The sequence below is a fragment of the Daphnia magna genome, linkage group LG2, assembly GCF_020631705.1.
Source record: "Daphnia magna isolate NIES linkage group LG2, ASM2063170v1.1, whole genome shotgun sequence".
Classification (NCBI taxonomy): domain Eukaryota; kingdom Metazoa; phylum Arthropoda; class Branchiopoda; order Diplostraca; family Daphniidae; genus Daphnia; species Daphnia magna.
The window spans coordinates 10,221,480-10,238,846 of NC_059183.1; the positions used below are offsets into that span (position 1 = coordinate 10,221,480).

At 40.8% G+C, this 17,367-nt stretch overlaps 2 protein-coding genes and 1 pseudogene across 2 annotated transcripts; all 3 read left to right on the plus strand.

Annotated features, from left to right (window-relative positions):
* The first annotated feature begins 8,569 nt into the window (after positions 1-8,569).
* Positions 8,570-10,753, plus strand: LOC123469751. The gene has a single exon (XM_045169031.1). It carries the CDS (start codon positions 8,604-8,606, stop codon positions 10,386-10,388), a length of 1,785 nt encoding a protein of 594 aa, XP_045024966.1. The 5' UTR covers positions 8,570-8,603; the 3' UTR covers positions 10,389-10,753.
* A 9-nt stretch (positions 10,754-10,762) lies between these two features.
* Positions 10,763-13,114, plus strand: LOC116917073 (annotated as a pseudogene).
* A 1,410-nt stretch (positions 13,115-14,524) lies between these two features.
* Positions 14,525-17,169, plus strand: LOC123466240. The gene is made up of 7 exons (XM_045168615.1): positions 14,525-14,876; positions 14,969-15,023; positions 15,083-15,241; positions 15,312-15,410; positions 15,477-15,542; positions 15,642-15,785; positions 15,881-17,169. The coding sequence occupies exons 1-7, from the start codon at positions 14,854-14,856 to the stop codon at positions 16,535-16,537; spliced, it is 1,203 nt and encodes a 400-aa protein (XP_045024550.1). The 5' UTR covers positions 14,525-14,853; the 3' UTR covers positions 16,538-17,169.
* The last annotated feature ends 198 nt before the right edge of the window (positions 17,170-17,367 follow it).

Sequence of the window (17,367 nt, forward strand, 5' to 3'; positions counted from 1 at the left end):
GGGAATAAAAATCAGTGCTTTTCCCATCTTCGATGACATTAGCCGGTCGTTCTACATACGAAATTTACTATTACTGATTCTACTATTCCGGTTAAGATATCCGGAATCACTGGATTAGTTAGCCAAGAAAGAACGTTTGCTAGATGTATTTGTTGATTTTCGTTCATAGAAGTCATGAGAGTTTCTAGTATACCTTGCATTTCTGCAGATGCTGTTCGAGCGTTGATTATCTCCATGAGCTGTATCCAGGCTTCCAAATAATTTTCCCAGTACTGAAAGACTAAAAAAAAAAATCCATGACATGAATTATTCCTAGCCTTCATAGATAGCTTAAGAAGCGCAATATCATTTCTGATATCTCCTCCCTTTGAGAGGTAATTAGAATCACACTTTTGCTCTGAAATCATGTGTTTTAAATTATCAAAAGCATCGAGAGCCGTTGATGTAGATTGATTCTTCTCGTCGATTAGAAAATTCCGCAGAGACGGAGCCACGTACTTGGTGAGGCAGCCGAACAAAATGCAACCAAGACCAAAACCTACGTTTACATTATAATCTTGACTGGTTAGGAGAAAAACTTGGTTCTCGATTGCTCCTCTATATTCACGCATAATCAAGAAGTTGTAGATGACTTGCACTCGCTTTGACGGCGGCCTCCGGGTTGCCAATACTGAGACACAATGTCCTCCAGACGGAGGTGTACTGCTTCCAGTGTTCGCTTAGTGATAGATATTTCAGATGACATATATCGTTGCGCGCGTTGATAGCTTTCCTAAACGTGGTACTGGTAATAGAATAGGACGCGTCAAGAAAGTCAGCCATTCTTTTGCGGTTAATGTCAATTCTTCTTACCATTTTGCATTTTCGCATAGTCATAGTCAATAGTGGCGGGTAACTGTAAGCCGTTGTCGCATAGAAATGCTTTAAGCGCTGGTGTGACTATGTGCGTTAAACAAAAGAAAAGGATGATCGCAATTTGATTGGCTTCATCCAAATTAACTTCCGATGATATTGGTTGGATTGATCGGGGCGGGGACATCGCAAACTCTTTCAATTTATGTTCTGGTATGCTTACTGAAGTCCTTCTCGATGATGTCTCGTTACAGTAACCATTTCTAGTTTGAACCATTTTTAATTCTGTTCTTAGTTGTTGATAAAGCACAATAATTAACTTTATTACATAAATATATTCACCTTTCATCGAAAATGTTCCATGTTAATCTACCGGCGTGTTCCTTTTTCTTCGTAAATTCGTTTTCAGGAAGCAAGTTTCAGGAAAGATATAATGTTTTTAGAAAAATATTAACGCCGCGATTTTTTGAGACATTGTTCAGACACATCCTAACAACTTTCCTAAAAAAGTGAAGAATGAAATAAATTATTATACTGCAATATGCTTCTTGTCCGTTTTTTGTGTGTGCCCGATTGGTTCATGTACAAAGGCTGTTTCATCAACTGGGAAACTTCAAATGATGATCAGCCGGCTCCAATTCCATTGGGTTTCGTAGTAGTCTCCTTTCTATTTCCATCTGTTCGTATATCAATTCAAATTAAATTCAGATTAAACAAATCAAATTTGCCAGCTCACCTGAAATAACGATATCCGAATGCACAAGTTTATTTTAGTTCCAATATCGGCCGCAGGGCGTATACTCCGAAGCAATCGCTCACCTCGCCTTACCTAGTCCCCAATAGGTCAATGGCACAACTCTTTATAGAATACTTTTTTTTTACGTTGACATATAAAGAGAATCAAAGTTAAATTATTTAGTTCTCTGCTTCACTTCTTCGCTTATGAATTGTTGATCAAAAGTTACGTTTTAGAAATGTTAACCACACCTACTGTACCACTCATCATCTGCCTGCCAATCAGCCGAGGAGGCTGAATCCTGCGTAGACGTAGGTTAGGAGGCAAATAGGTGAATAGCATAACTCTTTTTATAAATCTATTAATTAGCGTATCATCTTTGAATGTTGACAGATAAGAAGAATGAAAGTTTCCGAATATAGTTCACTTTTTCGTTTTCAAGTTTGTGATCTGAGGTAACGTAAAAAAATAGTTAAATCCACCAATCACTCATCTGGTCGCCAATGGTGTTTTACCATCAAAATTCACTGGATAAAAGGGTTGATAACTCATTTTAAGGCAAGGTAGGGAAAGCTGGTGACTAAGCTAGGGAAAGCTGGTGACTAAGCAGTTGTGGGAAATCCCACAATTGTCTAGTCACATTCCATTGAGGCGAATGGAATGTGCAGTTAAAGGTAAGGCTGGTGGCGAGATCTGCGCGCAAAGCACCTGTAATTGCACATTCCATTCCTAAGCCGGCTTGAATACGCAATTTAGTCCCATCGCGTTGCATGTGTGCTGTAGGAGGCGTCGCAGAGCTGGCTAGACCTCTTGATCGTCCAGATGGCCTAGGACTGCAAACAGATGCGAAAATGTCTGTGATCATTTCTGTGAGGATGGTCCCCCATCCAATATTGTGATATTCGTGAGTATACTCCCTGTCTTGTCAATAACCAGTTCTTTTATAATATACTACCTGTTTGTTTGTTTTTTTTACTGTGGACGGGGCGTGCTCTTTGTCAACGTGTGTAATTTTTCTTGGAAAACTTATATAATAATTTTGTCTGCTTTTATTTGGGTTTTACGTTTCCTTTCATCGGCCATCTATTGGTCAAATATTGACTTTCATACTGCTGACGACGAAGAAAAAAGGGCGCTATGCATAGAAATTTGTGCAGTGCAATGCTTGAGAGTTCATGGTTCATACATCATGGCGGCACAAAATCTGCTGGACGACGAGGAAAAGATGAAAAAAAGAACGGAAAAAGAGATTGAGTATTTACAAAGTGAAAGAAATGAACAGAGGAAAACAATAAATATAAAAATTGGCAAAGAAATGATGGAAGAAGAAGAGGAAAATGAAAGCTGAGGCAGCTTTTTGTCGACATTTGCCTCTTCTGTAATCCCTCCGACGCTCTGCATCTGTTTGAAATCAACCTGAACCATCTGATGGAAGACTACATTAGAAGCGGGCATGAAGCCAACGTGGCCAAGAACTTGACATTGAAATGGATTCAGGACAAGCTACGTCTCCACAATCAGACGATGGAAGATCTCTCCTTGCCTGTCCCGGATTTCCATCTCATTAACCAACTGGTCGAAGCTCAGATGGAAGAGAACAACGAAAACAGTCAAAGAGAAAAGAGACTGATGGGCGAAATGATGTTGGCGCAACTCAACGACGGGCAACGCGTGGCCTTTCACGTGAAATGTGAGAACATTTAAGCTTGAAGAAACCTCCGCTAGAAGGTACTTACCACATTTCCATTATCCCCATATCCACATTTGAATCACCCATGTTTACATATTTTCTTGACACTAGAAACGCAAAAAATACTAAACAGTATCCCTAGCCTTTTACTTGAATTAATTTTCATGGATAAACTAGGGATGATTAATTATTTATAAAGACTGGAGAAGACGCAGAATGTCTTAAAGTGTAGTATTCTAGAACATTTCCTGAATTGGAAAAGTATTACCAGAGTAATAGAATACTAGTGTAGCCACGCTTATGGCGGGCCCTTCCATTGCCTTTTAAGTGGCTTAATTAATTAGTGTGAAAAAAAGTATGTATAAACATATGGGTTGTTATAACAACAACAACCCTTAAAACTCAATTCATAGGTGGCGTTACGGTTATGGGACACTTAAATCGATATCTTGCCTCATTTTCTCACAATCGATACGTGAAATTGGCAACAACTTTTGGGAAAAAATCCGAGAGGGGGAGTTAACATGGCCGTGGCTACACCAGTATTCTATTACCACGATGTACCAGGAGAGGTGGGCAAACGCGAGAGGAAAGAACTGTGCCAAGTTTCAGTTCTTATTCTCACTTCTGCCGCTAGGTTCTCTAGTGTTAGTGGCCCTCAAATCTGGCGCCAAGTTTAACCATTGTGGATAAAGCATCGTGGTTTAAGGGTGTTTTAGTTCAGTAACAATAAAATTAACACAATGCTAGTTTCTAATAACGTAAAATCAATTACAATTTATTTATTTTTTTCAGAATAATTGTTAATTCTTGTTTGTTTTTATCACTTTTGAAATGTAACAAAAAAATGCAATAAAAATTACGATATTGATCACAATTTGGACAGTTTTCTTGACTTGTGTCGCATACTCGACTTTTTGGTCTCATCCATCTCATTTTTTTTCAACTTAGCTTGAAAGCGAAAACGAAGGACAATGTATTCATAGACTAGAAATGGAATCGTCACACGTTGATGTGTTTCGCAGCAAACAGAGTAGAAGCTGAATTTTGACACCTTTTCAATAACCGACTCAAAAGAATCCCTGATATAGCTGTCATTTCCATCGAAATGTTTAATCAGTAAATTCTCCACACAAGAAATTTAAAAAAAAAATCTGGGTAACCTTTTTTAGCCCACCCTTATGGCATCATCTCTCAATTTCCAGCTACTCAATAGGGCACCACCATTTACAGAGTTCTTGATGATGAATTCTTCTTTAAAATGTCTAGAACACACATGATCTTTTCTAGAAAATTTTCTGTCACTTCTTTCCAATTTTTTACCCCAGAAAATGAATTGCCTTTCTTCTTTGGGTGGTTTAAATACCTTAGCATCATTTTCTTTGGCTGATTTGTGTCCCGTAGAACATCCAACCACGAAGCATTTAACCATTTCGCAACAGAATTAATCAAAAACACATTACTACCCTAAGTTAAAGAACGAAATGATCAAATGAAACAACGAAATGGAATCTACTATCGACAAGATGGCAGACGCTTTACTTTTGATAATTCGCGCCAAATCTGAGGGCCACTAACACTAGAGAACCTAGCGGCAGAAGTGAGAACAATTACCGAAAGTTGGCACAGTTTTAAGCGGGGAAGCCCTACTGCGTTTGCCCACCTCTCCTGGTACATCGTGCTATTACTCTGCAAGAACTGTTACTTACTAGTTCATGTCCAATTTTTTTTTCACAATTTCATCGAACTGGCAACTTCGGACGTTAGCCAACTCTATTTGTTGTTTGAATTAAGAAAACTTACACACACTGTAAAAAAATGTCTTAGGGTACCCATACGTTTAGTGATGTCAACTGCTATGCCTTTTAGGGGGACTCGAGTGTCGCGGGAGTTCTGAAAGTGAATAGACGTGTCGAAAAGTGCTTAAAAATCCACCCCCCCTTCTCTCTACAAAGCGCCACTCCCCCGCTCCTGCACAGACAAGGAAAGAGCCCGGCACCAGGCCGATCCCGCCCGATCCTCCCCCCCTCTAGAGCCATGGGCTCCCACGTGAACAACACGCTACCGCCGATCTTCATGAAAAGAGATGAGAACACCACCTTTAAGAACATGAAATCCGATCAAATCTCGTCAATCATACAAGAGCTCGAACTGAAATATGGCCGCTTCGACAAAGTCTCAATCGCACAAGGAGGTGACCTAATCATCCGCCCCACCTCCACCAAACAACAAGAAGAACTACTGAAAACCACATCAGTCCTGAACGACAGCATAGAAGTTTCCTGCTCACTCCCAAATAGTTACACTAAGCAGAAAATGGTTATAAGACAAGTTCCGACAGGCGACACTAACGAAGACATCCACCAAGCGCTCAAACAAAAAGGATACAAGGTAACCAATGTCCACCGCTTCACCACCACCAAAGGTACAGAAAAACTGCCATCCACCACTGTCGCCCTAGAATTCGAAGGTCCTCCCCCACACGAAATCTTCCTCAATGGCCTAGTCTTCCACCCTGAAACCCAAAGACCCAATCCCCTCAGATGCAAGAGATGTCAGAAGATAGGTCACACCGCTAACTACTGCAGCAACGAAGAGGTATGCCCAAACTGTGGGAAGCCTCACGAAGACATGACCAAATGCTCCGCACCCCCAAAATGCGTCAACTGCAACAACAACCATCCCTCAAGCTCACCCAACTGCCCCAAGTTCTCACAGATGAGAGCTATCTCCCGAACCATCAACGATGGACGTCCTCAAATAGATGAACAAAAATCCACCTACAGCCAAGCAGTCAGGAGAAACCTGCCCAACACAGAAACAAACCCGGAGGCAGAGATACTAAAAGGCCAAATCCTGGCCATCCAAGCAGAGATGACCCAACTTAGAACGGAACGGGAGAAAATCAGAACACTAGAAAAAAAAGTCGACGGCCTCGAAGACTCGGTCAACCAGATCCAAAACACCCTATCCAACCTCAACAAAGGACAAAGCTCAACAAACAACAAATTAGACAAACTGATAGGTCTAATCCAAAATCTCCCCTCGCTAGCAGATACAGGCGACACCATGGAAGGGGATCACCAAGAAGAGCCGAGCGCTACCATGGAAGAAGACCATCACGAAGCACCAAACCCCCCTAACCCAAGAGAAAAGAACAAACAGCCAATCCAAACCCCCAAGACCCCCCAAGACAAGCTCACCTACCCGTACCTTAAAAGACTCCAAAACAAAAACAACTTAGCAACCCTACCACCCAGCAAATCCAAATGATGTTGATTATTCAATACAACGCAAGAAGCTTAACCAAAGCAAATTTAGTTCAATTCAAATACCACCTACATCTCTTCAAACCCTTGATTGTATTAATCTCAGAAACCTATTGGAAAGACAATTTTTCAGTTAAATTTAAAAATTATCATGTAGCTCACAAAAACCGGACGGACCGTCCAGGCGGCGGAGTCGCCATATTAATCCACAAGTCACTTCAGTTTCACCAAATACCTACACCCCAGTTTAAAACTCTAGAAGCAATTGGTGTATCTATAGCCATAAAAAGAAACAACCAGAACCACCTCTTGGACATTTTTTCAGTTTACGTACCAAACGGAAGCGCAATCGAAGAAGAAGAACTTAACCAGCTAATCCAGGGCAGAGGCGGAAATCTAATCGTAGGAGGCGACTTCAACGCCCATCACGGCAGATGGGAGACGACCTGCAGCCACCCTAACCAAAGCGGACGCGCCATCGCCCACATCCTAGAAGAAGACAACGACCTAGAATTAGCCACCCCACCAAATTTAGGCACAAGGAAAAACCCAACTACACTCACCTCTTCAACCATTGACTTGACACTGATGTCACCACATCTGGCCCTGACATCCGAAATAACGACCGGCCCCCACCTCAACAGCGACCATCTCCCGATCCACATCAAAGTCAAGTCCGAACCCTCGATATCCATCGCACGACCACCAACCTGGAACTTCAAAGAAGCCGACTGGATCACCTGGAACGACGAAATCAACAGAATTATCTACAACAGCGAATACTACACAACAGAAAACACCGAAACCAAATACCTGATTTACTACAACGCCATCATGGAAGCCAATAAAGCCAGCAGAATCAAGCTCTCCAAGCCAACCGAAGAAGTTAGACCGGAACCTGCCCAAGCGTGGTGGACAGTAAATTGCAAGAAAGCAGTAGCTCAAGCAAGAAGAGTACGAAATCGATGCGACCCCAGCAAAGGAGGAGTTAACTGCGAGTCCAACAAAGAAGCCTGGAGAATTAAAGAAAACGAAAAAAAAAGAATAATTATCAAGGCCAAAAAAGATTCAATGGACAAGTTTATCGACAACCTCAGCCCAAAAAGCAACGCAACCAAAACCTGGGGCTTTACCAAGGCGTGGATCAACGGCACACGAGCCCCAGACCTCAACTGCTCCCCAATACAAGACCCTGTTACAAATCAAATCATTACATCAGCAAAAGAAAAAACCAGAATCTTCTCCATCCAATATGACCACCAAAGCGAAGACATCCCAGATGACCCAAGACTTGAGCTCAACATAACCAAAGGAATCGAATCGAGCGAACCCAACGCCCTCAACTCCCAAATCACAAACAATGAACTAAACAACGCAACCAGACAACTAAACAGCAACTCCATGGGAAGAGATTTAATCCACAATCAAATGATCGCTAATCTAACGGACACCAACAAAACGCACCTCCTTCACCTCTTCAACCGCATGCTCACGACTCACTTCGTCCCTCCAGACTGGAAAACGGCCACCATCATCCCAATTCGAAAACCTGACAAGCCAGCAGAAAAACCAGAGTCCTACCGCCCCATTTCCATCACATCCTGCCTTGGAAAAATAATGGAGAAAATTATCAACCAAAGATTATCATGGTCGTTCGAAACAAAAGGCCTGAGATTGAAGACTCAATGCGGTTTCAGGAAAGGAAGAAGCACGTTGGACAACCTAACAGGACTCGAGCACTACATCCGGGACGGATTCAACAATATAAGGCCCCTCAACACCTACGCCATCTTCCTCGACATCGCTAAAGCCTTCGACACCACCTGGATCCAAGGGCTCCTCTACAAGCTAAGCACGAAAGGCGTGAACGGCAACATCTTGGGCTGGCTCAACAACCTCCTCCGCAATCGATCCTACAACGTAAGAATAGGCAACACCCTATCGGAAGACCGCCCCTTATAAAGTCGGAGTCCCCCAAGGATCGCCCCTCAGCCCCTTCCTATTTTCGGTAATGATAGATGACTTCCCAACATTACAACCACCAGGAGAAACCTACATGTTTGCTGACGACATTGAAAGTCACGTCCACTCAAGCGACGGCCAAGAAGCGGAAGAACTACTCACCCCCCATCTAGACGCTGTCAGCAAATGGAGCAAAAAGTGGAGAATAAAATTCTCGCCAGAAAAATCCATCCTAGTAAACTTCAGCAGACAGAGAAGAACCCAAATTGAACCCCTACTATTCCTGAATGGCAAAAGAATCCCCCAAGCTAATGGAGTCAAACACCTAGGGATCCACTTCGACAAAAGTCTGCGTTGGATTAAACAAACCGAGGTAGCCATCAGCAAAGCAATTAAAATTCAAAATCTCTTCAAAGTCCTCTCTAGATCAAATCACGGACCCTCTATAGACTCACTCTGCATACTTTACAAGGCCCTAATCAGAAGCAGACTAGAATATGGACTAACGGTGTACGGATCATCCAGCAAAGGAAGAAAAGAAAAGCTCGAGTCCGTCCAGAACAACATCCTCCGGATTATCCTAGGAGCACCTAAATCAACCCCAATCAAAGAAATGCAATGTGAGCTCGACATCCCACCCCTAGACACTAGAAGAACCTGGCTAGCCGCCCGCTATATCTTCAGAATCGAAAAACTACAAGACCACCCCCTGCACAAAAGATGCTGGGAGATGAGAAGAACCCCCAAAAGCTGGAAAGATCTTAACGTCCCGTCGCTCAAAATAGCCATGGGCAGCACCATCCTAGCCGACATAGACCTATTCCAAGCTGAACCTGAACAACACCCCCATCTACAAGAAAGACCACCCTGGAAGGAACCCCCAATCGCTATCAGATACTTCCCTCTCTCCAAACAAATGTCAATGAACAATCCCTCAGAAGCACGAGCACTCTTTAACAAGATCAAACACAACCACTTCAACGCATCCACCATCGCCTATACAGACGGCTCACTCAACAAATCAACAGGAAAAACCACCTCAGCAGTAATAATCCCCAGTCTTAACATCGAGGAAGCAACAACCCTCTCCAGAAACTCATCCGTCTTCACAGCCGAGGCCGAAGCCATCAACAGAACATTAGAACTAGTTCACCATCTAGACGACGAAGTGGCCGAACTTACAATATTCTCAGACTCAAGATCGGTCGTCCAATCAATAGAATCATCAAAAAAAGAAAAACATCCCATCATTAACGCCATACTCACCACAGCAGATAACCTGAAGTCAGCAGGCACCAAAATCAATCTGTACTGGATACCTAGTCACGTTGGTATTCCAGGCAATGAAGCGGCCGACCGACTAGCCTCAGAAGAAAGCAACCAGCTACTTCCAAGCAGATGCCTCAAAAACTTTCTCTCCTCAGCCGAACAAGCAGCAGTCTTTAAAGAATACCTAAGGAAAATAAACATCAACGAATTGCACAAAGGAAGATATAAAGATAATACCCACACAAGAACGAAGACAGGAGCGCTGAATTGGCACTCTCACAAATCACGAAACATCACAAGAGTCTTGTTCAAACTCAGAACAGGGCACCACAGGCTGAAAGCCAACCTGGCCCGATTCAACAACCAGCTAGACCCCACCTGCCAGTTCTGCGAAGATGAAGATGAGTCAACAAAGCACGTCCTTCTAGAATGTCCTGCACTCGAACTAGAAAGACAAGAAATCAACAGTTACTTTACAACACACAACATGGAACACAATCTATGTAACCTTCTAGGACTCAACCCAAGAAATAACTGCAACACACAGCATGAAGTCCAGAGGCTACTCGTCCAGTTCCTAAAAGCAACGAGACTCATCAACACAATCTAAATAAAAAATTAACAAACTTCCTTTCCCTCATACCTACTCAAAACACCCCCAAGCAACAAAGAAGAACGACAAAGTTTGGTGGGCACAACAGGCTGAAAGCCAACCTGGCTCGATTCAACAACCAGCTAGACTCCACCTGCCAGCTGCCAGTTATGCGAAGATGAAGATGAGTCAACAAAGCACGTCCTGCATTTGAACTAGAAAGACAAGAAATCAACAGTTAATTTACAACTCACAACATGGAACAAAATCTATGCAACCTGCTAGGACTCAACCCAAGAAATAACAGCACAATCAGCATGAAGTACAGAGGCTACTCATCCAGTTCCTAAAAAGCAACAAAAACTCATCAACACAATCTTAATGCCTTTTAGGAGTGGATGTATAAATCAACCTCATTCATCTTTGTGTGAACAGTAGAATTGGCTACTACTCATTAATCATTTGTTTCCTTATGCCAATCGTTACAAGGGCTCAAAACATCATCATTTGGAATGTTTTCGACCTGCTACCTTGTAGACACTTTATTTTTTATAAAGTTTTCTATAAGAAAATTAGCAGTATGTGCTGACATATTCTTCAAATGTGTCAATTACTAGTTTTTACCTGACTTTTGAATAATTTTCAGCCTTAAATCTTCAAAAGCTGTGCAACCACAGACATAAAACCTTCAGTAGTTTATCTACGATAAAGTTCTGATGGTCTTCTTGGTCTTCTTAAATGAACGCTTGGGTTGTCCACATGCAAATGTATTATTTGCAGTAAAGTTATGTGTGTCATTTGAATTCAATCAGGCATGAAAACTAGTTTTTTTTTTATATTTTTCTTCATTTTTTTATTGTATTACAAAAAGATAAGGACATTGAAAGAATCCAATGAAACCATTAGCATTTGGGGAATGGGCCAGCTATTTGATGTCAGCTTTTTGCTGAAATCAACGCTGAACTCCCTCACTTCCAACAAGACAAAATGTCTCATTGAGGATTTAAGAAGATCCCTGTAAACAAATATGAGTAAACAAGTACTTCAAAATTTTATTTATGCAAGTAAAATCAGTAGCTGATAATAGGGTTGGGCGATTGATTTTGACCAAGCGACCGGGAGCCGATAATGATGTCAGCGATGCTATCGTAGAAGATATCACTGGCATTTACAAGACTCTAGATAACACGTCTCGCAACCAAAGACTATCTGATGGATTTTTCAATTTCCTCTTTAGTAATTTCCTACAGGATTTTTTTCTTTTTTCTTTGACTATTTAATTAACGGCGCATTTTCAAAGGCCAAGGGATGACTTCGCCGTATCTGGAAAGAAGAGATAGGGAAAGAGAAAGGAACATGATCCAGTATCCAGGAACATCAGTGCGTCAACTAAGTGCGGTGAACATCACCCGCAAACCCTGCTACGATGAATCACGCTATCCAGCTGATTCAGGGTACACACCTGCTTATCGTATGACAGCAATGAGCTCAGCTTGGAGTTTAGAACGGGCCCAGCTCATTTTTGATTTCCGAACTTCCTATGAAGACGTTCAATTCGACTTGGTTGAGCAAGAAAAAGTTGCATGCTAATTCAGGTATTCTAAACATTTGATTAGTCTGTTCAACTCGGTATTTCAAAATTCGGTGTCAATGCCACTTCACAGAACCGTTCACAAGAAACGAGAACCATTATGACATACATATGTGCCCATTCCGTCTATTACACAGGAGTCGCTGCCCGCCGTATTGGACGCAGCGATCGCTAGTTTGTCCTTCAACCGGGAAACCGTCAGTGTTTTGTTCTTTTTTTCTAATGTTTGGAAAGCCCAGTATCTTAAGCTATTGTTTTTCAATTCAAATAGGAGAAACTCTGCAACTCCATATGAGCTGGGAGGAATACCGTGGCAGAATTGTCGATTACGGTCACATTAAGGTGTTCGCCATGGCTTCAGTGCAAGAGACTAAGCAATCGTAGAGCGCAGAAGACGACTTCCAGCTGGATAAACCAAAGTTGGATATTCAGGTAACTGCATAAGCCCAAACAATTATTTGTTTCAGGAAGAAAATAATTTCAATGCTAAAAATAACCTCCGTTTACCAGGTGCGAGGAAATCCCCAGATAGGCCAGGAATGCTTCGCTACTTTCTCGTTCATGAATCCAGTGCCAGTTACCCTGACGGAGTGTGAATTCACATTTGAAGGATCGGGTCTGGTTCGTGCCCAAACAGTCAAATACCAGTGAGTGATCATAACTAACGACATGCATCATAATGGAAACATTTTACTGATATTCGAACTTTTAAAAAATTCGTTAGTGACGTTAAACCGGGAGAGATGATCAGCTTCTTTGAAAAGTTCCTTCCCCGGTTTAGTGATGAGCGTAAACGGGTTGCAACTTTCAACTCTCGAGAACTGGGTGATATTGTCGGTTCTCGTCCAATTCATGTCCGTGAGGAGCCGACGTTTCCTACAATTGAATTACGAAATCCCTACGACATAACATTTTGCGCCTCAAACTTGCACTGCCCGTAAAACATCTTATCAAATTAGTAAAATTGACTTAAGTAATATTTCACGATATGCAAACTGATATAGCATTAAAATGTCTGTCATTATCTTAAATGCCATTTAAGCCCTCTATATTCCTCCTTTTTCTCCACTGTATGGTTCAGGTTTTTGAAATTGTTGTTATTCTTACTTTTCGGTAACGGAATATTCAGCAGGAATAAATTTCACCAATCAGATTTGCCACGTTTCACTTGAATTTAGAATTTTTTATTTAGCAGTTAAACCTGTTCTGTAGTAATGAGATAACAAATATAATAGCTGCTTGTGCATACCCATGAAAAAAGGACTTGGTGACAGAGACCATTTGGACATAGAAGGCCTGACAACGAAGCGAACCAGTGGGTTACATGAGCGCCTATACAATTATAGATTTTAAAAAGACATTTCATGTCCTATTGGTGAAATACTGAAACTGAAAATTTATCCCAATGGCTAAGCCTTTTTGCAGTTAGTGGTATGATAGTATCGGCTAGTACCGTGTTCGACGTGGGATAGCCAGAACACGCCTAAATAATTTTTTATGTTTTTTCCACATTACTACACAGTTATTTTTTTTTACAGACAGAATCGATCGTACGCGTTATTGAATATTCCGTAATGTTCATTTATGACATTGGGTAAATGAAATCAATTAAAATTAAATGGGAAACTGCATCGAGGCTTTGTGAACGATGTTTCGACACTAGATTCAAGGTATATAAAGGTTCTGTTTACTCTCATATTGAGGTGGATACGTACGGGATATGTGTTATAGTATAGCAATGTATCGTCGGGCATAGTATAACCAAATTGATACATAGCCGGAAACGTATCTGCCCCATACAGTCAACACTGTAGTTGACATTTTAAAAAGATATTATTACAATTTATTTTGTCTTAAATAGATTAATACTAATGGGAATGTGTAGAATAGCCATCACAAGTTAAACCGCGGATATATTTATTTCTGTTACTCAACAAAGCTTAACCCTCGAAACTCACATGAAACAATGATCTGGAGACCGTGGCGATATCAGATTTGCTGATAGCTTTAAGGTTCCATTCATTGAGCTATTTTATTCCTATTTTCTCACGTTTCAATTTTCACCAAATGTTACTGGATATATTTATAGCTCATTACAGTCTGCAGCAAGCGTCTCAATTTTTATTTAAAAATTCGTACACCCAAATGACGAGTTGACAACCCCCCGGTATACTCTTCTCTTTTTGTGAAGAAACAAATTAGCCTAGTTCAAAGGAACGATACGAGATGCATTCCAGAAGAGTCGTCATTATTTGTTTTTATATGCCTCAGAAAACTAGTATAGTGGCTCGTATTTGGAAATGATGTGAACGTGTTATTGTCTTAATTCGTCCTGTAACAGTTTCAGGCACTACGTGATGCCTTTCTACAGCAGCATATGCTAGCATATGCTGACGTTGGAGAAGGTAAGATCATATATTCATCCATTAAGTTTCATGTGCACGACCAAACTGAAGTATCTCCTAAAAATTTCGATTCAACGCTTTCCAACATGCAGGGTACAGGAAAAGCACGGGAAAACAGAAATATATAATTTTGCAAAACCATTCACGCCTCTGAAGGCACTTGGTTGCACTTCCATCAGATCATTTTAAATCTTTATTTGAAGAACTTTTTTGAAAATCAATTGAAGAACTGTCACTAGAGACACGCTAGGTTTATTCAGATATGAAAAAAAAAAAGCTTTGATCGAAAACTTAAGTCCTAACAGTCGGGAGTAAAGTAGACTCTAGCGGAAACAAAACCATGTAATAATGGTAAGTTTCAACTGTTGTGCCAGATAGCGCGCTGGCCTCGGCAATACCGCTCGGTCTCCGTTGTCATAGTGAAATTCAACAATCAATTGATAACATTTTTGTGCTTCGGCTTGCTTTTGGTCGCCAGACATTTACAATGGAACTTCAAAGTGAACTAATGTAAGCAGTATGTAAACATAAGTATTTTTAAAATATTTTATATTTGAAAAAATTACAAATTTTAAAAAATGCTTTTTCTGTTTGGACCTAAGCCGACCTTCTCGGAATAAACACCGTTCGAATGCCGTCACTGCTATGCGCGTAATTGTAAGTGATGGATTTTTTTTTTTTACTTAAAAAACTGACTGCACGCAGAATATTGATAGGATCGACGAGAAGCGGTGACAGAGCTGGAGCAAAAATTGGCAAAAAGTAAGAAACAGCTATTACGAGAAGAAGTGACCTCATTTGAAAAACGAACAGCAATAGCAGAAAAGAGAGAACAACTTGAGTACGAAGAGCTACAAAGCTTGCAGCTTTTTCAGGTTGAGTCGAAGGAGTCGTATCAATTATGCTTTCATTTATATAGAAGTTTAACTTTCGAAATTCCGTTAGACAAACTTGAAAATTCGTGAATCTGTTTTATCGGCTCTGGAAAATGACGAAGAAGAATGTCGAAAACTGAGCGAGGAGCAACACCTTCACCTACTCCAGGTACATAACACAATTTAAAAAAACAGCTTCTGCAGATTATAGTTTTATTAAGCCATGTTTTTTCAGATGCAGCAGCTTGAAGGCGATCTAACCCAGTTAATGACCAAGCTGGAGTTCTTGCAAAACTACCAGGTCAGAAAGGAGTTCTTACGCACATGGGGAAGTATATTACCCTAGACATCAACTAGTTTTCTTGTTTATTCCTTCCTGAATGAAACTGTATCTTCGTAGAACACTATATCGGACGTGGAAGGCTTTGACAGAGTGGTCAGTAAATTTCAAGAGTTAAACCAAACATGGCAAAACACGGTTACTGACTACCATGAAATATTAACCAGCGCAACCAAATCAACGTTTAGAAAGGGACATCCAATGGTAACATTTTATTTTCACCACACGATAATTGTACTCCGTATGAATCACTTACAATTTAAATCAAGCCTAAAGCCTTTTGAAAAAAAAATATACAGGAGGCTGTGATGCGGACCCTAGTTGAAACGAATGCTGCCGACGGTCAACGAGTTTCGCATTCACGCGAATCAACGGATCACAACAAGACGGCACGCAATGCACAGTGGCAGACTTGTACGATGGTAGAATCGTTCAAACAACACGGCCATACTTACTTGGCAATTGTAAACTTAGCAGCGCACTTGTCGTTTCACCCAATAGCGAGAACTCTTACGAACGTAGGTGGTTCTAATCTACGGGCTGTTAAACCTACCAAAACTCTTTTCGGAAAAAAAGACGAGTTGGAGCGAGTTCCTAGCATCGAACAGATCAATCTACCAGTACAGAGCAACAAAGAAAGATGGAGAGCATTGGCTGCGGCAGCCATGGGCGATGGTAGAGGGCAAACTCGGGGTGAAACGGATGCTTCTGTTTCATCCGACATAGGTCGAGCTACTGACTCGATGAGCATTGAAATAGAGAACAAACTACTGGCAAGTGCTGACGTTTGCAGCGTTTCGCCCATTTGCCCGAAACAATCCATCATCAATCAAATTGCTGTTAGCAAACTCAATTTCATAGAACAAATTTTATACGACTTGACATTGATCAAAGACGAGATCGAATTTCACACTGATCCCTTATTTTACAATGAACCCGGGCATTCGTTTGCCTAAGCAGGAAAAAGGTCTTCCACGTTTTCCTCCAAAATTAAGTAGGCTAGGACAATTCGTCAAAATCCTATCCAACCGCACATGGAAAAAAGGATTTTACATCAATTTGTCAGTAGAATTTATGCGCTCACCTTATTTAATTCTTTTTTAAATGACGTGTGTCTGAAATAACTAATACGCAGAATATAATGCTGTGAATCATGACATGCGTAAGTTTTCGTTAATGTGGCTGATAGGGAGACGACGAAAGCCCAGGTATTTCATTACAAATTAATGGTTCGTAATGTTTGGTAGCTGTAGGCCTACTCAGTAGATTCTACTCTCTATTGTTAGCCACACAATACATTTTGGTTAAATGTACATTATGGATTGCATGATGTTGACCGTATGCATCCCTTGTTCGTCTCTTTTCCCACTCCGCACGTTTTACTGAGATAAGTATTACATTAGCGAAGAATGTTTGGTTAAGCAAAAAATCACAATAGATCTGTACGATCCTCAGCTATTTGGACAGTCATACCATTGTCGTTCATACCATGTGTCTGTTACCAAAATTACAGTTTGTAACATTTGTTGGGACAGTTTTGCCATTGATTCTGAGGTCATAAAAATATGAAAAAATCTAAAAAAATTTTAAAAAATACAAAAAATGTGAAAAAATACAAAATAAACTGTCCGATTAGTCATTTAGAGGTATTTCCAGACAATAGTATTAATACACTTCAAAAAAAAAAAAAATTAGTCTAAGGTAACATTTCAGTTTGATCGCATCTTTTTTTTGTTTGAAGAACAGACAACACTAAAATGAGATGCAAGATCACTTTATATTACCC